Genomic DNA, 22607 nt, shown 5'->3' on the forward strand with positions numbered 1-22607 from the left:
AACAGGACAGCATCTTCACCCAGTAGTTGTCAAACTATTTAAACTTATTGTGCTCATCAGGTTCCACTTCTGAAGCAACTCAACATGACTTCCTCCCCTTCCTAACATAACATGCAGGCATCAGGCATCACTGAACAAAATTTTTAGAATCATAGAGTTACTGGTACATTATCTAAATAACAGAACTACAGGGGTCCATTACCTAAATAACAGAACTACAGATTGCAGAGGGAAAGCAGTCATTTTTTACTGCAGCACTATAGTTCAATAACTTGGTTCAGATGATCCTTCAAACATGGTTTGGTATTATTTAAACCAGGGCCCCCGATATGATACCCCTATGAGTGCCATGGGGACTGCCAACTTTACTGGTACCAGCTGAGTGTTTTTGGAAAGTGGGTGAGCTACATGGGGCTTTCTCTCGCAGGGCTTCTTGGAGACCTTATTGGCTGTGCACATCTTTTAAAATGTTGCTTTAGCAGCCATCTGCCACATTCATACAAGAGTCTTCACAGCATAACTGAAGGTATGCAAGAAACTATTTGAAAACACTATATTCATCTTAAAAGGCATCCTGTTAAACAGAACTTCTGCTTGAAAGGAATTATGCCTAATCAATTTCATGACATTTTGCGGCTGCCCACCACCCTTTATCAGAATTCCAAAGGTGCACACAGGCTCAGAAAGGTTGGGGACACCCTAATTAAATACACTTTAAAAGCTTCACTCACATAATACCTCCTCCCTCTCCCTCCTCTCCTAATGTGATGTAAGCCAATTAGTTATTTTGATATGCTCACGAACCATAGTTTGCCATTACAGGCAAACAATGTTTGTGCTTGTCTTGCAATTCGGGATGGCAAACAATGCTTTGTTCCCAGTTTGCAATCCTGGTTTTGTCAAGCAAACCAAACCATAGTTGACTGGTTCAGAAGCAACAACAAATATAGCTTGCTATGAAAGCCAAGGAAAATTGTTAGCTCACAGTGATGAGAGAGACAAAAAGCTAAAAATTAAGTCCCCCTTTGTACCTCGTTCTGTGAAAGCTTGATCTCCTCTGTCTTGAATTCGACTGAAGAGCTCCCCACCATCCAAACTGAAAGTAAGAAGCAAAAACCATTATAGGAGCTAAGGCCCTTACTCTAGTTAAGACTCCTAGTTGGTCTCTGGATTCCTGACTTTTACAAATACATGGCTTTTCCATTTTCAAGGTGATTTTGCAACCTAAAATACACCAATATTTCTCTCAAAGATTCATATTGTACTGGATATATTTATGGTGCAATTATGCATTCCACCATAAATGCACTGTATGTAACATGAGATTGACACAACGCATGTTTTTTTAAAAAAAATCAACTGCACACTGTACACAAGTTGTATATGTGTTCACTGTAACTTGTGAACAGAGTGACTTCAGTAGCACTCTAGGGACTCAGGCAAAGTTCTTTCAACCACTGCATCCTGAGGCACAGAAATAATGATGCCAGAAATTGGACCCGTATGGGGTTTTCTGCATGCAAAGCATGTGTGCTGCCACTGACAATGGAAGGGATAGGAGTTTCCCCCTAGAAAACCACAAGGCTATAAGCACATTCCATCACCATGCCTCTGGGTTGCCCTGGGCCCTACTTACTTCAATTCTAAGCTCTCTGGGGGCTCTGCTTTTCCTCAGTCATGACTGTGAGAGTGATAATTCAGTCTCCACCCATCACAATAATATGATTTCCTTAAAGCAGGGTTTCTTCAAACTTCATTGTAATGAGTCTATCTCGGACAAAGGGGAGAGGAGTAAGTGCATAAGGTTATAGCTGAGGGGAAGATTAAATAAGGGGGGAAATCTATATGGTTTAATTTTAAGTTCCTGGAGAAGGACCCCAAAAGAAACAAAATCCCACTGAAAAAGGAAAGGGCTGCTCTTATAACCACTTTCAAAGACCAATAAAATAATATAAAAGCTTTTGGCATAGATGTCACACTTGGGTACCAATCCTCCAGATGTTTAGCTGCACACAAAATTCCCAAAGATCACTAACACTCACCATTCCATGACTATCAGGAGACATTTTCGACCCTGGTAAAGATTTTCATAGACATCTATAATTTTCACAATATGGGCACACTGAGATGCCCGCCAGTGGAGTTCCACCTCTCTGCGAGCTTTTGGACAGTCTTGCAACATCTGAAAAACAGAAGGAATAGTTTCTCCTAAGTTTGAATAGTACCCTTGCTGATATTATCTTTGACTAAGAATCCATTTCCTGCAATTCACCATTCCCCCAGGCTCTGCAGAACACGGTTTGCTTCATGAGAACAAAGCTTTAACATGATCACTGAACATGTCAGGATTATCTACATATTAGCTACACTTTTAACTTTTAATGTAATAACTAAACAACTCCAACAAAGATCACGAAGTATACCAACCAGAAGTGAAACTAGCAAAAGTTTAAACAATTCTATTTATTTTGTTAAAAAGAATTCTGAAGGTATCTCAAAGACATTTTTGTAATGTTTAACAGATTTGAAAAATTTCATACAAAAAAGCCCAAATTATTCAATGAATGTCTTCAAAGGGATGTAAATACAACATATAAAAAACTTTCAAAATGAAGACGGAAATTCATAGCTCAACAGGCATTTGCACACAGGTCTTTTTAGTCTGAATACAAATTTTATCAGGCCATTCTTGTAATGTCAAGTCAGTTCTTCCAAATGTCAGTTCATTTAATGTCATGTGATTTCTCAGCACTTGATAAGCCATAGGTGAATGTACAAACTCCCTCCATTGATAAGTAAAGTGTTTGGCATAATACCAAGGTTCCATTGGCAGACTTTCATCTGTATTATCTGTTTCTCACATGCTGCTTGTTATATTATGTTCCTAATATAAGTTCATAAGCAGGACCCAGTTCAACCTGGCACCAGCACCACTGTAAACCTATGGGTTTGCCCAGCATTTTGCAGAAGATGCTGACTAGACTTGAGATATTTGCTCTCCCCCACCCCCACCCCTTATTTTTAAAAAACATCCAGCATGAAGAGTTCTGGAGAACCTGAAAGGTTGCACACTGTTTTCTGTCATATAATTGCTCATAATAAAAGGTATGGCAAGGAATTGTGTTATCACTTAGGACCTATTCAGCAATTCATACTTTAATATTCTACCACATCCCTAACGCCTTACTCAAGTGCTACAGAATACTGTATATAGCCTAATTTTTCCTGTAAAACATCTACATGAAGTAGGTTAAGTTGAAGACTGTGGTCCAAGACTACCCTGAGAGTTTTAAATTTAAAAAGGAGTTTGAACCACTCGTATCAGTGAGCAACATGAATTATAAAAGCCAAAGCAAAACTCGCAGGAGGCAGCTTTTCAGAATCTATTATAGCTGGTGAAATTATCAAAGATGAATGTATGCATTGCCATCCTGTGGTGAACAAGTGCAACTATACCAATTGGCTTGGCATCAGAACTCTCCAGATGCAACTATCAGAGGCTGAATGGCTGTTTTGCCAGATGAAATATAATCCAGGAAATTAATAAGCCTACTGCAGTCCCAGAAATCCGCTGAAATCCTGATTATAGAAACATTTACAAAAACAGAACTTTCAAATTTGTATATTTAATTAAAAGAACAAGGAAAACGTTACAGTAAATTTGCAATTAAATATACTAAACAGAGAAAAGCTGTGTTGCATTTTTCAAATAATTTCATTTGAACTAGTTATGGAGGGGGAGGGGCTGAATATTATGTGATCCCTCTTGTTTATTTCCAAACATCAGAAGACTAAACCACACAGACTGAGAAAGTACTCAGTCCATGCCTGAATGCCAAAGCTATCATTTGTCAGCCAGTCAATGAAGAGTGAATAATGCCAGGGATTACTTTATGCAGCTTGGTACTGATGGTCATCAGAAACAGGATAGTAGGTGAGAGATTCCACTCATCCAGTTAATTGAAACAAGTGTTTTAAACAACTAAATTAAGGTAACAATCCATTTGATTTACTTGTTTGTTTCAATTTATATTTCGCCCTCCCCACAAGTGGGCTCAGGGCAAATCACAGTAGCGTTTAAAACATATCAAATAAGTTACAAACAGTTGAAACAATTAAAAAACAGCATAAGTTAAAAACAGATCATACTGTTAAAAACAGATCATCTCTCTCTCGGCTTGACTTCGTGAACGAAGATTTAAGAAAGGTGCAGTAGTCCACATCTGCTGCAGGCTCGTTGGTGGCTGACAAGACCAATGCGGGACAGGCAGGTCCGGCCACAGTGGCTGCAGGGAAAAGTCTGATTTGGGATTGGTGCTGTAGCAGTAACTTAATAGGCTAACTTCAGCTGAATATGGAAAATATATACCTAGTCCATTTTTCAAATAGTCTACAACTGACAGCCAATAATTTGTTGCCATTTGTATATCCACCACTCATATACAATGCATGGTTATAGGATGGGGGAGACTTGTCTTAGCAGTAATATGTGCGAAAAGGATCTAGGGGTCTTAGTGGATCCTACCCTGAACATGAGTCAACAGTGTGATGCGGTGGCTAAAAAGGCAAATGCAATTTTGGGCTGTATAGTGTCCAGATCACGTGATGTGATGGTATGGATTTACTCTGCTCTGGTAAGACCTCACCTATTTATTTATTTATTTATTCTATAATTTATATCCCGCCCTTCCCACAAAATGGCTCAGGGCAGCTCACAGCAAACAATAAAACAGTAAAACAGAGTTCAGAATTATTACATTTAAAAGTTAAAACATTTAAAAACCTAAAAACCTTAGAATTTTAACATTAAATCTATACCATATAAGTCACAGAAGTCTAATAAGCTACATTTATTTCCCAGTCAGGTGTAGGCTAACCGGAAGAGGGTTGTCTTACAGGCCCTGCGGAACTGGGCAAGGTCCCACAGGGCCCTCACCTCTTCCGGCAGCTGGTTCCACCATGTAGGGGCCATTGTGGAAAAGGCCCTGTCTCTGGTTGTCTTGAGACGGACTTCCTTAGGCCCGGGGATGGTGAGAAGGTTTTGAGTCCCAGACCTCAGTACTCTCTGGGGAACGTGTGGGGAGAGACGGTCCTTCAGGTAGGCAGGTCCCAGGCCATATAGGGCTTTAAAGGTAATGACCAGCACCTTGTACCGGACTCAGTATATTATTGGGAGCCAGTGCAGAGCCCGGAGACCCGGCCGAATGTGCCCCCACCTTGGGAGGCCCAATAACAGCCGGGCCGCGGCATTCTGCACCAGCTGCAATTTCCAGGTCTGGCACAGGGGCAGCCCCATGTAGAGGGCATTGCAGTAATCCAACCTCGAGGTGACCGAGGTTGGATTACTGTTGCTAGGATCACTGTTGCTAGGTCGTCGCGGTCCAGGAAGGGGGCCTGTTGCTAGGTCGTCGCGGTCCAGGAAGGGGGCCAACTGCCTTGCCCGTCTAAGATGAAAAAACGTGGACTTGGCAGTGGTTGCTATCTGAGCCTCCATCTTTAGGGACGGCTCCAGTAGCACCCCCAGGCTCTTGACCCTGTCCGCCGCCGTCAGCGGCGCACCGTCAAAAGCTGGCAGGGGGATTTCCCCCCCCCCCCGGTCCCCGACGACCCAAACAAAGGACCTCTGTCTTCACAGGATTCAGTCTCAGTCCACTCAGTCTGAGCCACTCAGCCACGGCCTGTAGTGCCCGATCCAGATTTTCTGGGGCGCAGACCGGTCGGCCGTCCATAAGTAGATAGAGCTGGGTGTCATCAGCATACTGGAGTATTGTGTTCAGTTTTGGGCACCACATTTTAAGAAGGATAAAGATAAGCTAGAACAAGTCCAGAGGAGGGCGACAAAGATGGTGAGGGGTCTGGAAACCAAATCCTATGAGGAAAGGTTGAAGGAGCTGGGGATGTTTAGCCTGGAGAGGAGATGGCTGAGAGGTGATATGATCACCATCTTCAAGTACTTGAAGGGCTGTCATATAGAGGAGATGGTATGAATTATTTTCTGTGGCCCCGGAAGGTAGGACCAGAACCAATGGGTTGAAATTAAAACAAAAGAGTTTCCGGCTCAACATCAGGAAGAACTTCCTGACCGTTAGAGCGATTCCTCAGTGGAACAGGCTTCCTTGGGAGGTGGTAGGCTCTCCTTCCTTGGAGGTTTTTAAACAGAGGCTAGATGATCATCTGATTGCAATGAAGATTCTGTGAATTTAGGGGGGAGGTGTTTGTGAGTTTCCTGCATTGTGTAGGGGGTTGGACAAGATGACCCTAGAGGTCCCTTCCATCTCTATGATTCTAAATTGTCCACATTAGGTAGTTTGCAAGTAAGGGTTGTTTCTGTTTTTGCCAAAGCTGAGAATAATGCTTCAAAAAGCTTTTAAAAACTTTATGCTCCTTGGAGAATATTGTTTTGCAGGATGCTCCACAGCAAAGGTGTATGTTTGAGCAGGGCTTTTTTGGTAGAAAAAAACAGCAGGAACTCATTTGCATATTAGGCTACACCCCCTCATGCCATGCCAGTTGGAACTGCATTCTTGTGCTTGAGATAAAAGAAACCATAATGGTCAAATGCTAATCATCCTAACCAATCCCATGCTAGATGGGTGACATTGAGAGGGCCCACTTGATGAAACCTCAACTGATTGAGCATATTTGTAAATCATGATGTATGAAAGCATACATGTTTTATTCTGTCCTCTGGTCTGCTTCATTCTGAAGACAGGCAAAGCCTGGAAAATGTAAGCAGATTCACAAAACGACAATCTGGGACACTTATAACAGGCATGAAAGTTCCCCACACAACTTTTGTCAAAGCAACTGACCACCAAAACTCTGGAAATCACCTTTGCCAGAAAATGACTTCATCACAGGGCCAATTATGCCATCTAGTGGCCAAGTACCATAGTTTTAAGAGGACCTAAAAGCAAACATAGCAATGGATTTAAGCATCCCTGAACACTGCAGAAAGCCACACATTTAAGCACTTGCGGTTTTCACTGGACTACACAGCTCAGGGAGAACAAATTTTCAGCCTTCTTCAAGCAAGACGAAATGAGTGATGAGGGCAGCTGGACTCAACATGGAGATCTGCTCTCCCGTTCTCTTACCAGTCCTTTGAAGGACCACTAATATAATAATATATCCACCACCTAGAAGGCCAGGAAGAAAGAGGGAACCTTCCTCCATTTTCCCCTGTTCCTGCCCTGCCTAACAACTGATAAGTGTTTCATGGAAAAGCCTTTCAATGCTGTTCTGATATGGAGGGAGAACAATGAGACAGGCTGCTTCCCTGCTTCCCACTCCCCTACTGATTATGCTGTCTGAAGAATGATCTCCCCAAGCAAGAGCCTGTTGCACCTACCACAACAGATTCACACTCAGAAACATGTTTGTGCATATGAATCATTTTCACTGGAGAGACATGAAAAGTGTGCATTTGTTTTCTATAGAATGCAATCTCTCAAAGTGAATACTTTAGCCTGCTTTTTCAACCTATCTTCTTTTGCATCATCACCCACCTCAAGGCACCAGGATGAAGTGGGATTGAAAATTAAACTGAGATGTAACTTTACAATGCATCACCATATCATCCATCCTCTCTCCCTTTTCTCAGTTAATAGTACATCACTATACTGAACCATTAGTGGGGTATTTGAAGACACTGGGGCAGGATGGACCTCCATGCAAATACTTCATGGATATTATGAAAGCCAACACCAAGCCCTCAGTGTAACTGCTGGATCTTTAGGGTTTTTAGTTGCAGTGCATTTGCCATTTTTTACAATCGATTTTATTTTCATTGGTTCTTTTCTTGATATTTGCTGAGATTCTCCATATGTTATCTTGCTTTGTAAACTGTCAAGGGGTGTTCTTTAGAAAGATGGGGCATAAATGACTTAAATAAAACAAAAAAGGAGAAAGTTGCACTTTCTAAAATGTATGTGTCCAGCCAGTGGTATGCTGTCTCACTGTTCCATGGTTGTACCTTAACATACTGCTGTTCATTTGCTTAAACAGAAGTGATATGAAGGCCCATTCTTTCTCAACAGAAACATTACAAGCTTTTCCAGCAGGAGGAGCCTGTAGCTTTAACAAGACCACTTCCTTCTTTTTTCTAGGGAATGTTTGCCAGCCATACATAAGAGGGAGGGAGGGATCTTTCCTGGGTTTCCAGTCTATTACTCTGTTTTGGAGCGTAAACAAGACAACACTAATTACATGTAGTAGGCTTAAATGCAGGTAATCAAGGTGTCTAAATTGGAATCACTTGCCTGCCTGATTGCATACAAGTCTGCTAGCTACTGTATGACATTTATCATGGTATCTGCCTGTTTAGTGTTCTTACACAGACTGTCAAGAGTACTACTACTTGCCATGACATGGACAAATGTCCTCTTGAAAAAGAAAAGAACTCTTCTGCCATATGTGTTTAATTTAAATCATTGACATACACTGAAGTTTGACAGGCAATATATGGAAAAGTTTCCAACAAGCAACCAGCAGGCATATAGTGTTAAATTGTCAACGGATGGCTCATAGCTCTGTGACTGAGTGCACACTTTCCATCCATCAGATCCCATGATGGACTGGAAAGGCCTCAGAGAGACACCAGCAGTCAAAGTAGACAGTTCTGTACTAGTTATGCTAATCGTCTGAGTCAGTACAATCCAACTTTATGTGTTCATACGTAATCCCTCCTCTCTTTCCAGATACATTCCCCACTATCATCTTTGTAAAGCTAAATGAGAGTATTGCAGTGGACCCCAAAATTCTGATCAAAATTTGATTCTTGAAGCCCATCCTACTAGCTACAATACCTAAAAAGAATTTCTGTCTTCAGTTTATCTCTGAATACCAGATGCTAAGGACAAACAAAACGGGGACACAAGCACCCTTCAGCTTGCTTCTCCTCCATAAGGAATCCTGTTAATTTTCTCACTGCTGATTTGTCCCAACAAAGAAGCAAGATCTTCCTTTTTTTCTTAATAAGCCAGCAGTGTGTCTTTGCAGCCCAGTCCAGAATGCTTGTTCTTCCACCTCAAGCAATTTAAAGGAGAACAGAAGCATGGAATTTAAGGCAAGAGGCAGATCCAAGCTGTTGCTGGTGTTGTCCAGTCAGCAGCTAGGCACCAAAACCCTGTCATCGAACAGCACAAGTATCTGTGTATTCTTCTTTAGAACCAGTTGCAAGCAGCCCTCTTAGTGCTCCTGGTAACTTTAATAAATCCTGAGGTTAATTTTTTAAAAAATCATCTTGATTTTCCTCTTTGTTTAAAGTGAAAGGTTCAGCCTGCTGGGTTCACTGTATCAGAAGCTGCAAGTAATGCTCCAATACAAGCAGCCACATCACTAAATTCTGAAGAGGGGTGGACAGAAAAAGAAGAGCTGGTTTTGTTTACTGACCAAAGAAAACTGCTGCCTTTTGGAGTTGCAGTGAAAGCCCAACACTATCAGTGATCTCTGCACAGGAGGCAGTTGAAGAGGCTCCCTCCCGTGGAAACCATACTGCAACCAGCAATGTCAGACCAACAAGTGTATGACAGCGTATGGAAAGAATGCAGCACATGGTCAGTGGAATATGCCAGAGAGCCAGCCACCAGGCATACACTTAGCACAGGGTCAAAAGAGGGAGAGTGGAAGGCGCAGGCTAAGGGAAGACACATTCCAACAGGCTGTCAAAACCTGTGCTTTGCAAGGGAGGTGGGGGAGGGGTTGCTGCAACTTTGGAATGTGTCATGGACTGGCAAGACAGAATTCTTAGCTTGAACGAAGAAACAAAGAAAAACAGTTCATCATCAAGTGTTTATTCAGGTGATGTAAGTGCATACTCTAATAGTATTTAATGTATTGTGCAATAATTTTAGGAGATAACAGTATGATATGCAAGGTCATGTGTATTCTGACCTTTTAAAACAGGCATTAAATTTGACGCACATTGCATCTCTTCCTATTTCCTTTCCTTTTTTTTTTTTTGCACTTTTGTGTTTTGCATAACTCATTCTGGGAGTTTATGTAGAGTACTAAAACCCTGCCCACACTCAGCAAAGAAATCTAACAGCCCTCTTTTTAGCTTCTGGGCATATACAATATAAGAGGGAGTACAGTTCACTGCCACTGAACACAGCAATGCCCATGATCATTTATGGTCTTAGAGGTTCATCAAGGGATGCTGACCATGACTGACTTAAGAAAACCTCCATATGCACAGGCCACTGTGCAAAACAGGATTCTGGATTAGCCAGATCCAAGATGACTCTTACTTTAAAAAAAAAAAAATTCTGGACACAGTACTCTTATTCTGGACTAAGCAAGGTATTATAGCCATGTTATGCTTTGTTTGGTGACTCTGGCTGCCCTACAGACGTGCACAGTGTTGCAGGTGAACCACTACCATTTCTCACATTATAATAGTTTGTTTTCTACAGCATGGGACAACTGGAATCAACTTGAACCCATAAAAAGACAAGCAATCAGGATTATCACAAGAATGGAGACTTTCTTTGTTGTGTGTCACCAAACAGACTGAAAAGAGAGACTTGAGCGCAGGTGCCTTTGTGCTATGTTGTATAGCACAAAGGCACTGACAGAGCATTTGCTTGGCATGCAGAGGGTCCCAGGTTCAATCCCTGGCATCTCCAGTTAAAAGGATCAGGTAGGAGGTGATGTCAAAAGACCTCTGCCTGAGACCCTGGAGAACCACTGCCAGTCTGAGTAGACAATGCTGACTTTGATGGACCCCAAGGGTCTGATTCAGGCACCTTTATGTGTTCATGTGTGTTCAATAAACTGCCCCTAATTTAACTTAACCAAAACAAAACATATACGTTTGTGTCAATCTTTAACTAAATCATGGGGAGGCTAATATGGGAGAGAGTTTCAGACTTATTTAGGTAAATAACAACAATGGAACAAGGGCTCATGATTATATTCTAGCCATGTAATTTCCTACCAAGTGAGGGTATGTCACTGTGACACTCAGGTGAACAGCTAAGGGTCAAATGGCACCTTCCCAGCTCTACCCTAATGTTGTTCTCTATTCTTATAGCCAGAAAAATACAACATAGCACAAAGGCACCTGCGCTCAAGTCTCTCTTATCAGTCTGTTTGGTGACACACAGCAGTGCTATGGTAACTGCCTCTCTCATTCCAGCCCCTTGCTTTAGGGGTAAAGGTCAATACCAATAGCCATCATCACAGAACAGCTGTAGTAGTCCTAGCTGAGCAGATCAGAGAAGCTAGAGGTTATTATGATCCAGCAACAGGGTGCGAGATTGGCGTGTTTATGAAAGATGCTGTTCTAGATTAAAAAGAAGATTTTGGATTTATATCCCGCCCTATACTCTGAATCTCAGAGTGGTCACAATCTCCTCTACCTCCCCACCCCCCACAACAAACACCCTGTAAGGTAGGTGGGGCTGAGAGTGCTTTCATAGCAGCTGCCCTTTCAAGGACAGCTTCTATGAAAGCTATGGCTGACCCAAGGCCATTTCAGCAAGTGCAAGTGGAGGAGTGGGGAATCAAACCCATTTCTCCCAGATAAGAGTCCGTGCACTTAACCACTATACCAAACTGGCTCTCCATTAATAGCATGGACTACATTATTATTGGCTCCTTATCTACCCATGTAATTAGAACTATACATTGCAATTAGACCCCTTAAAAATCACTCCTTAGTCCTTGTGAATATGACAAAAATAGTGTTGTTGGCTTTAGAACTGCGCTGAGGATAAGGAAACAGGAAACACTGGCCCTATAAAAAGCAAAGGAAATAATAAAGTCATCAGAGACTAGAGGAAGTTACTGCCTAGCCTCCCATGAACAGCCTGTGAAACTGGGAGGTTCCCAAGGTGCCCACCCAAAAAAGTATGACCTTCGAGTTTGAAGGCCAGGCTGCTGGAATGGTTCTTTCGCTATTAATAGCTTGCATGCTAAAGCTTTACTGCTGGGCCTTCCAGGCATTTGAGGTGGGGTTCTTATAAAGGGACAAGGCTTTCTTATAGGGAAAGTTCTTCAGCTGTATTAACATTTTTTCCTCCCATAAACTACAAGAGTAGCCAAGGCTCATTGAAGCACTGTGCTAAACATATCTATGAAATGCAGTAGAAATATCTCCAGTTTATCAGACCTAGGGTTGCCAGGTCCTACCTGGCTCTGAGTGCGGTGGAGTTCTTTGGGGGCAGGGATCTCCCTGGGGGCGAGCTCTGTGCCAGCAGGTTGGGGGCCCCAAAACCAGGGGAACCCCTACCCACAGCGGGAGTCTGGGAACCCTAACCAGAGTTCATACAGAATAATCAAATCTAATAACAGTCTCATGGTCTGTTCCTTTCCCTCAAAAATCAGTGGAATCAAGCCAGATGAAGATCAAGATTTTGGTCTTCAGGAAACTAACATGTTTCATGGTTGCCTTCTAAAGAGAAATGTGTTTGCTCAGTTGTGTACAAAAACAGTAGTCAAGGCATCAGACACTGGAGAGATGGTTTGCCGAGCCTCTTTTCAGGCCTTTATCCTGATATTAGGCAAAAAAAATCAGAAAATCTGAAAATCAGAAAATGTTAGCTTCACAGTAGAAATAGTTTCACTGCTGCTAGATTTGGCACAGGAAGCACTTTTACAATACCATCCTAAGTAATTAAGAAGCAGTGGAGATTAAGGGAGGAATCCTCAAAGAACAAGGCTGTAAGACACCCATTTTCAAAATGCTGCGTCAGGTACACTAACCACAGTTAATCCCTCACTTAAAAGCTGCCAGGAGTAGGACCTTTAATTCAGTGCTGTAGGCCATTAATTAAATATGCCACAGATCACTGTGCTGAAAAGCCACAGTATGAAATCACTTGGCTCAAGCTACAGGGCAAAATGTGGTTCAGTTGTTAAACGTAATTTTGAAAGATGGAAGAAACCATGTTTCTGCTGCAGACTTCTTTGATTTCTTTCCTGTCCTAATTAAAGAGCTCATAAGGTATGTCACCAGGTTCTTATCCCATTCATTATACCCTAGCTAGCCAAAGCCCTGTCAGAACAGCAGAATGTGTCAAACCTCCTACATTTATTTATTTAAAAATATTTATATCCTACTTTAGCCCCTCAAGATGGCTAACAAAGCAACAAGTTGCAAATACATACAATGAATATAACTGTCCATCAAGTTAAAAACAACAAAGTACATATGAACATATGAAGCTGCCTTATACTGAATCAGACCCTCCTCGGTCCATCAAAGTCAGTATTGTCTACTCAGACTGGCAGCAGTAAGTAAAAACATACAACATCAAATCTGCCAAAGCAGTTTATCCCTCCACTAAATGCCTCCTGAAACTGCTGTGTATGTGGACTAAAATTGTGTATTACTAGTGTTCCTGACTGGCTCACTGGAGCCTTTAGGATTGAGCTTGGGGACTCAGGAACAATGGGCAGTAGGATCCAAATCCCTGCTGCCCTGCTCCAATCATGGGCCCCTGATGGTTTGAATGATCCAATGGTGTCCTAGTGCGGGAACTTTGAACTGTATATAGTTGGCCTGGTTGGCCCAGTTGAGCAGTCTTTTAGTTTAGCTGTTACCATACTGTAACTAATAAAGAGAGCTATAATCACTGCAACTGCATCTCCTCCTTGCTTTGAACCCACTATATTATAGTGGCGTTGAAGGTGGGTTCCTGGTGAACGAACCCTGGCAACCAGCACAGCACCATGCATCGCTGCCTCTGCATCCCGCTCCGCACATCGCATTGCCATCACCATCAACATGGCCAACACACCAGGAACACTGCCCTAATTTGATGTGGCCTGCCCTGAGCTATGGGAGACATGGCTGGAATGACTGCAATATTACATCAAGTTCCAAGAAATCAGAGGATCCAAGAAGAAGGCACTGCTGCTCAGCTCCTGCAGGATCATCACCCAGGAGCTGGCCTAAGGCCTCATTGTGCCCACCACCCCCAAGAATGCAACCTTCAACCAGCTCATCACGGTGCTCACAACCCACTTCACACCACAACCCACTATATCCTGGCCCACTGTTTTGATTTTTTCGAGTGGAACCAGCGGTCCAACAAGCCGACAGGGGACCATGTCACCGCCCTGCGCAAGCTGGCCCTATGATGCGACTTCCCCCAGCTGGAAGAGGCTTTGCAGGATCATTTCGTCTTCAGTCTGAGGGACGAAAAGCTGTGGCAGAAGCTCATGGGCCAGGATGACATTGATCTCCAGAAGGCAGTCAAGGAGTCGACAGCCTACAAGAAATTCCGGAAGGATTGTCCTGTGGCTGCCACACATCAGGCCACCACATCACCTGCTTCAGAAGACTTGGAAGGTGACAACGCTCTCAAGCTACACCACATAGCCCAGTGTTGGGTCCCACCATGTGCCACCAATCCAGTGTCTCCCAAAGCCTGTGCCAGTTGCAGGGAGCCCCACAATGTCTGCGATGCCGTTTGCCATCAATGCGAAAAAACGGTCACATCGCTTGATTCTGCAGATCCAAATTGACTCGCCATACTGCAGGGGGAGCGATCTGGCAACAAAATGACTGACATCATGAGGTTGCCATCATCAAGGAGCTGCACTCCCTCACCACATCAGCTGCTCAAGTATGCCATCTATGTCCTCCCCAGACAAACTTAAGACTACCATGCTCACAGAGGGCATGCAAAATGGAGATTGACTCGGGGGCCACCTTCATGGTAATCTTGACCCAGACCCTTAAGCAACTGTGCCCTGGAGAGACCCTGTCTATACCCCTCCCTGGTAATTGTTCGGGACTTCCAGAAACAGGAGGTTGCTGTACAAGGGGTCGGGTTCTTCAGGATAAAATATGGAGAGTATGAGGTTGCTAGTTGTCATCGGGGCCCTCTGTAGATTATTGGGACGGTCTTGGATCGATCATTTAGGGATCCGAGTCACCAGCATCCACCAGGCCCCTACAAGCATGGATTTTCAGTGCATTTGCAAGGAATTCCCAGCTGTATTCGACAGAACCCTGGGGACTTACACCAGCCCTCCGGTGTCCCTGCAGCTAAACCCCACTGTGCAGCCCATAAGGCTGAAGGTCTGGCGCGTCTCCTTTGCACTTAAATCTAAAACTGAGAAGGAATTGGATTGCCTCGTGGCACAAGGGATCTTTGAGCCTGTCTCTAACGCATGGTGGGAAACCCCGATAGTTACCCCAGTGAAGCTGAATAGCAGCGTCCGCATCTGTGTGGACTACAAGTGCACAATAAATTGGGCTCTGCAGGACCACACCTACCCAATCCCTGCTTCACTGGTGGGGGCCAAGATTTTCAGAAAACAACCTGGCCCAGGCTTACCAGCAGCTTCCAGTGGATGCTGCCACAGCCAAGGCCCAAACAATCGTGACATACAGAGGTGCTTTCTGAGTCAAGCACCTCCAGTTCAAGGTCATCATGGCCCCAGGGATCTTTCAGATCTTGATGAACTCTCTTTTAAAAGGCATCCCTGGGGTCCAGCCGCTCTTCGACCATGTGCTGATCGCTGCGGCCACAGAGGAAGAGTTCGTCTTCCACCTCCATGCAATATTCCAGCATTTTGACTCGGCCGGGCTGAAGGTAAAGAGGGAAAAGTGCCTCCTGGGGTCCTGAAAATTGACTTCCTGCGCTATACAGTGGGCGCCAGTGGGATCCACCCAGCACAAGACAAGATCCGGGCCATCTGTGATGTATCAGCCCCCACCAACAAGGCAGAGCTACAAGCATTTCTCTGCCTCTTAAATTTCTACTACGTCTTCCTCCCTCACAAGGCAGCTGTGGCCGAGCCCCTCCACCAGCTTCTGGACAAGAGGGTTCCCTGGGTTTGGGGCCAACAGCAAGCTGCCGCCTTCCAGGCAGTAAGGACCTTCTAACTTCAAATAACTTGCTAGCGCACTTTGACAAGCGGCTGCCCATTGTTTTAGCCTGCGATGCCTCTCCCTATGGGGTGGGTGCTGTCTTGGCCCAACTGCTGCCGAATGGCCGCGAGGTCCCAGTGGCTTACTACTCAAGGACCTTGCAAAAACTGGAGCGCAACTACGTGCAAATTGACAAAGAGGGCCTGGCCACAGTGGCGGGGGTGAAAAAGTTTCATGATTACCTGGCTGGGTTCCAGTATGCTCTCCAGTACCAGCCAGGGAAGATGATGGGTCATACGGACACGCTGAGCCTCCTGCTGCTGCCATCGGGGAGCCCTGATCCTGCCCTAGCGCACCAGATCCTCCTCTTTGAGTTCCTCCCAGACTGGCCAGTTCATGCTAAGGACATTGCACACCTGTCATCCAAGGACCGGATCCTCTCCCACATCTTGGACTGGGTGTGCAGGGGATGGCCCACCAGTCGAGTGAGCCTGGATTTTACAGTTTATGCATCCCTCCGGGACAAACTTTCTGTCTACAAGGGGTACCTTCTGTGGGGGAGTAGGGTGGTGGTGCCTCCGGCCCTGCATCAGCGAGTCCTAATCACACAGTAGCATAGTACATACTGAAGTGAGTTTTATGTGTTTTTATGTATTTTATGTATTTTATTGTATAATTATAATTATTAATGTATTTAAATTGATTTTGTTGGTTTTTATGTTGTAAGCTGCCCTGAGCCCACCTCGGTGGGGTAGGGCGGGATATAAATCGAATAAAATAATAAATAAATAAATAATAAAGTATGAGACCCATCCGAGGATCGTGTGGATGAAGGCACTCGCCTGCAGCTATGTGCGGTGGCCTGGGATCGATGACGCAATTGATTCTTGGATTGTCCATTGCCAACCCTGACAGGAGACCCAACCGGCACCACCTCATGCCCCCACACAGCATTGGGAGTCCACCCACAACACTTGGTCCTGCCTGCATCTGGATTTTGTGGGGCCCTTCCAGGGACGGGCTTTCTTCCTAATCGTGGACTCACACTCCAAGTGGCTGGAAGTGATCCCTGTGGTGTCAGCTTCCTCTCAAGCCACCATCAGAACCCTCTGCCATGTTTTCACCTTGCAGAGCCTGCCAGACATCCTTGTTTTGGACAATGGGATGGATTTCATGTCAGGTGAGTTCCAAGACATTCGTGCCTGGGCACATCAGGTCAGCCGCCTTCCACCAGGCCACGAATGGCCAGGCAGAAAGGATGGTGCAGACAACTAAAGAATCGCTAATGAAGCTCCTGTGAATTTAGGGGGAGGTATTTGTGAGTTTCCTGCATTGTGCAGGGGGTTGGACTAGATGACCCTGGAGGTCCCTTCCAACTCTATGATCCTATGATCATCCATGGGGACTGGGAAGCCCATCTTGCTGAGTTTCTCTTGGCCCAGCATGCTATCCCCTGCACCACCACTGGCCTACCCCGGCAGAACTCTTAATGAGCCAGCAGTTGTCCACCTGTTTGGACCGGTTGCATCCAGACCAAGCCCTGGACTTACAAGAGCTGCTGGAGGTGCTCCAAGAACCCCATGGGTTGATACAGGGGACTTGGTTTACATGAAGAAATTTGGCAGTGGCCCAGCCTGGATCCCAGTCAGGGTTGTCAGGGTTGTCAGGGTTTTAGGATTGGTCTCATATGAGGTTACCATGGAAGACAAGTCCACCCTTAGGCAGCACATCGACCAGCTGAGGTCCCACGTGGCCCCAGAAGACAAGGTCGAGGGCTACAGTCCTTATGACCAGCCATCTGTTTTGTCAGTTCCACCGACCGAGTCAGCCTAATCCAAGGCCCCGGCTTATGCCTCCAGAGCCAAGCCGAGGACTCTGTCACCAGCATCGCTGGCCCCTCCACTAGCTGTTCCTGAAGCGGCAACTGCTCCTCTGCCCACTCTGGCGCTCAGGCGGTCCACATGGGAGCACCGCAAGCCTGCCTACCTATGGAACTATGTATGCTAAGGCTTGTGAACTAGGGGGGGAGGGATGTTGTGTATGCAGACTAATCTTGTGTATTACTAGTGTTCCTGCCTGGCTCATTGGAACCTTTAGAACTGAGCTTGGAGACTCAGGAACAATGGGCAGCAGGATTCAAATCCCTGCTGCCCTGCTCCAATCACAAGCCCCCTGCTGGTTTGAATGATCCAATGGCATCTTAGCATGCGAAGCTTGAACTGTATTTAGTTGGCCCGTTTGGCCCAGTTGAGCAGTCTTCTAGTTCAGCTACCATGCTGTAACCAATATAAAGAGAGCTATGATCACTGCAACCGCATCTCCTCCTTGCATTGAACCCACTATATTACAGGAACAAAATGGTTTTACATGTATTTCTGAATTCAAAGAGTGAAGGTACCCTCACACCCAATCTGAAAAACCACTCCAAAGCATTGGAACTACCATAGAAAAAGCCCATAAACTAAGTACTGCCAGATGAACAATCCTATAAAAGTTTGATAACATGTGTTTTCTTCTCTCCTCTGCCTTTTTTTTTTTTGCCTCAGCAGTCCTGATGCAGCACAGGACGCTTCATCAGGAAAAAAGAGATCAATGATAACAGTTCTACCTAACTGGTTGGTTGCTTTCGTAAAACATTTCAGCAATCTTTAACTCTGTACCAGTTTCCTTTTACATTTGAAGAATAATTAAAGTGTGAATGGTGTTGAAAGGACTTGGGCTATCTTTTCTGATTTTCTGTCATACACTCAAAGCAGTTTCCAGATAACCAAATAATACCATAAACATTCAATCCAACAACAGATTCAAACAAGTTTTGTTCTTGACTTACAATCAAATCTGCTTCTGGCCCTCTGATACTTCAATGGATCCTGTCGTATTATTATTGCCAGGCACTCAGCTGTTCATATGTCACATGTTGTAGCTGTCATTGATGCAGCTGTTCTGATGTCACAACCTTTGGGTTCAGAGAGCCACAGGCCACACAACCAGCTGATGAAGGCCAAGGAAGAAACCTTTTATTCTACATTCCAATCTCACAGAGGCAACTTTTGCTAGGAATATTTCTGCCATGGGCCTTCAAATGTTACTTCGTTAGCACAGGTCACCCTATGAACCAGTTGGCAGAAAAGGCTGGACTTTCATAGCTGCTTAAGATAGAATCATTTTAGCTCATGAAACCAAAACTGTTTATCAATCTGCATCAGCTCTAAAGTTTTCATCAACCTCAGACAAGTCCCAAAATCATTTGTCAGTGCAAGCCTGTGTCTGCAGTTCTTGTGCAGAAGTATTATCTGAATCGATTTAGTAGCCATACTTGCTTTCCTTGACTGTTCAAGCACACTACAGCAGAAATGGGTATATTTCCATAAAAGACCATTTGAACATCTAGGAGGCAGCAGGGCATGACAGGATTGGAGGCATGGGATCCCCCAGTTTGAAAGCCCTCCCTCCTTTTCAGGGTTATCAGAAAGCAGGGGGGATGTCTGCTGGGCACTGCATTATACTCTAGGGAGACCAATACCCATAGGGTATAATGGAGAATTGTTCTGTGGGTATATGGGGCTCATACCTCTGGGTATCCTACCCCCCCAGGGAAAGTGTATACGCAATACATAGCCTCTCCTCTCCCGGTGTAGTGAACGCCACGTGGTCACTGTCTGGCTATGCCTGGCAGATGGTCACTGCAATGGCCTCTCCTGCATTACTGCATCCATAGCAACACCTTCACACTGGTCCCCCCCATTTTTCACAGAGTTTCCTACGTCATGGTGCGACCGAATTGTCCGGCGGTATAACCGGATGGGCAGCCTGGGCCCACCAACCTTGTCAGCCTAAGAGAAGGAAAACTCTAACATCAAACCCGGGCAGATAGAGCTCATTAATGTAACACCTACCACCTGGAGGACTCACTGCCGGCGTCCCGGCTTACTGGGCCATGGCAGATGACCCCCAGGTGAAAGGGTGGAGCCAGTACCGCGCACACTGGGCTTCACCTAAAAAATTCCTCTGCGCAGGCCTGAAGGGCATATCCACATACACAACCCACAACGCATCAAGTCCTGCAGCGATGGGCAAGGGGCGAAACGGCAGGTGGAAGGTGCCACTGGAAGCCGCAGTCCCGATCCTGCATGTAGGCGGTTCAAGGTATTGGTCGCCTGATGCTAACCCGGAGACGAAAGCATTTTTCGGCAGCACCCTGAACGACCAAGCAGCCTTATCTAGGGACAGCACTGCTTGCTCCACATGGAGAGGGGCCTAGAAAAGGTGGCCTAAACAAAGCTTGTCTCCTCCACCCCAGTTGGCTAGCCGCGGTCAACGGGCATCCTTACTTGCGGTCAAAAAATAACAACAAAGAAAAGGCATGCACCTGCCTCACAAAGTGTGCAAAGACTAAAGCTTGCGTGTTGGAACATCAGAACCATGCTTGACACAGTAGACAGTGGTCGCCCTGAACGACGCTCTGCTCTAGTTGCCCACGAACTTCTCAGATTGAATATCGACATAGCAGCTCCCAGTGAGGTCCGTTTCCCTGAGGAAGGTAGTCTTCAAGAACACGGTGCTGGCTATACCCTCTACTGCCCAGGTAAGTCAAAGGCTGAGAGCCGCCCTTCTGGCGTTGGCTTCATGGTCAGGAACTCCATTGCCTCCAAACTCGAAAACCTGCCAACAGGTCACTCAGATCGCATCATGTCCATGCGCCTCCCACTTCAAAACAAGCAGCATGCAACACTCTTCAGTGTGTATGCCCCAACCCTTCAAGCAGATCCTGCAGAAAAGAACAAGTTCTATGCTGATCTACACAACCTCATACGGAAGACCCCTACAGAGGACAAGGTGATCATCCTTGGCGACTTCAATGCCAGAGTAGGTAAAGACTCGGAAGCCTGGAAAGGAGTACTTGGCAAACACGGCATTGGCAACTGCAATAACAACGGGCGCCTCCTGCTAGAATTCTGCATGGAGCACCAGCTCACCATCACCAACACTATCTTCCAGCAGAAGAACAGTCTGAAGACAACCTGGATGCACCCACGGTCCAAGCACTGGCACCTTATCGACTACATTCTGGTGTGCCAGAGAGACCTTCGAGATGTCTTACACACCCGAGTAATGCCCAGTGCAGAATGTCATACGGATCATCGTCTTGTACGCTGCAATCTCCGTCTTCACTTTAAACCCACACCCAGGAGAGGAGGTATCCCTCGGAGGAAGTTTCAGGTTGGCAGTCTCCAGTCAGCCGAAGTTAAAGCTGCCTTCCAGGCAAAACTCCAGTCAAGAATTGAGGACCCCAGTTGCCCCACAGACCCTTCTCCAGAAGCACTCTGGGAACACCTAAAAACTACTGTCCTGCAGATCTCTGAAGAAGTCCTCGGGTTCTCCACAAGGAAGAACAAGGACTGGTTTGATGAGAACAATCAAAAGATCCAAGATTTACTGGCGAAAAAGAGATCTGCCTACCAAGCACATCTTGCTCAGCCCTCCTGTCCTGGGAAAAAAGCAACCTTTCGCGCTGTATGTAGCAACCTCCAGTGCAAGCTTCGAGACATTCAGAACGAGCGGTGGACCAAGCTTGCTGAGAGAACCCAGCTGTGTGCAGACACTGGTGATTTAAAAGGGTTCTACGAAGCCCTGAAGGCAGTATATGGTCCATCATATCAGACTCAGAGTCCCTTGCGTAGTGCAGACGGCCAAGTGCTCCTCACAGACAAGGCATCCATATTGAACCGGTGGTCGGAGTATTTTCAGGTTCTCTTCAGTGCCAACCGCGTAGTTCAAGATTCAGCAATTCACCTCACCCAACTTCAACCGGTGAAAACAGAGTTGGATGAGATCCCCACTCTAGAAGAGACTGTTAAAGCCATCAAGCAACTGAAAAGTGGCAAGGCAGCAGGAGTTGATGGAATTCCACCAGAGATCTGGAAGCATGGGGGCACAGTACTACATAGCTCACTTCACAAAGTACTTGTCACCTGCTGGGAACAAGGCAAATTACCACAGGACTTTCGCGATGCAATCATCATCACCCTATACAAGAACAAAGTGGAAAAGTCAGACTGCTCCAACTACCGGGGGATAACCCTGCTCTCCATCGCAGGCAAAATCCTTGCCAGAATACTCCTGAACAGACTGGTGCCCGCCATTGCAGAAGAACTCCTCCCAGAGAGCCAGTGTGGCTTCAGAGCTAACAGGAGCACCACCGACATGGTATTTGTTCTCAGGCAGCTCCAAGAGAAATGCAGGGAACAAAACAAGGCTCTGTATGTGACTTTTGTTGACCTTACCAAAGCTTTCGATACCGTTAGCAGGAAAGGCCTGTGGCAAATCTTGGAACGTTTAGGATGTCCCCCAAGGTTCCTCAGCATGATCATCCAGCTACACGAAGACCAGCGAGGCCAAGTCAGACACTGCAACGACCTCTCGGAGACCTTCCCAATAGGCACAGGTGTAAAGCAAGGCTGCGTTCTCGCGCCAACTCTCTTTACGATCTTCTTTAGCATGATGCTTCAAAGAGCCGCAGTAGATCTAGATGATGACGATGGTGTCTACATCCGCTATCGCACCGATGGCAGCCTGTTCAACCTGAGGCGACTAAAGGCCCACTCCAAGACAATGGAAAAACTCATCCGAGAGCTACTGTTTGCTGATGATGCTGCACTCGTCTCCCACTCGGTATCAGCTCTGCAGCATATGACGTCCTGCTTTGCAGAGGCTGCCAAGCTATTCGGCCTAGAAGTTAGTCTGAAGAAGACAGAAGTTCTCCACCAGCCTGCACCCC

At 45.5% G+C, this 22607-nt stretch overlaps 1 protein-coding gene across 1 annotated transcript in view; it reads right to left on the minus strand.

Annotated features, from left to right (window-relative positions):
• The window catches only part of MAPKAPK2 (MAPK activated protein kinase 2), a 126478-nt gene that overhangs the window by 18477 nt on the left and 85394 nt on the right, over positions 1-22607 (minus strand). Inside the window, exons 2-3 of the mRNA XM_060231289.1 lie at positions 2043-2182; positions 1032-1096 (exon numbers count right to left, since the gene is read on the minus strand). Of these exons, the coding sequence (XP_060087272.1) occupies positions 1032-1096; positions 2043-2182 (205 nt within the window). The remainder of the gene's footprint in view (positions 1-1031; positions 1097-2042; positions 2183-22607) is intronic.

Source organism: Heteronotia binoei, chromosome 2 (assembly GCF_032191835.1).
Source record: "Heteronotia binoei isolate CCM8104 ecotype False Entrance Well chromosome 2, APGP_CSIRO_Hbin_v1, whole genome shotgun sequence".
Taxonomy (NCBI): Eukaryota; Metazoa; Chordata; class Lepidosauria; order Squamata; family Gekkonidae; genus Heteronotia; species Heteronotia binoei.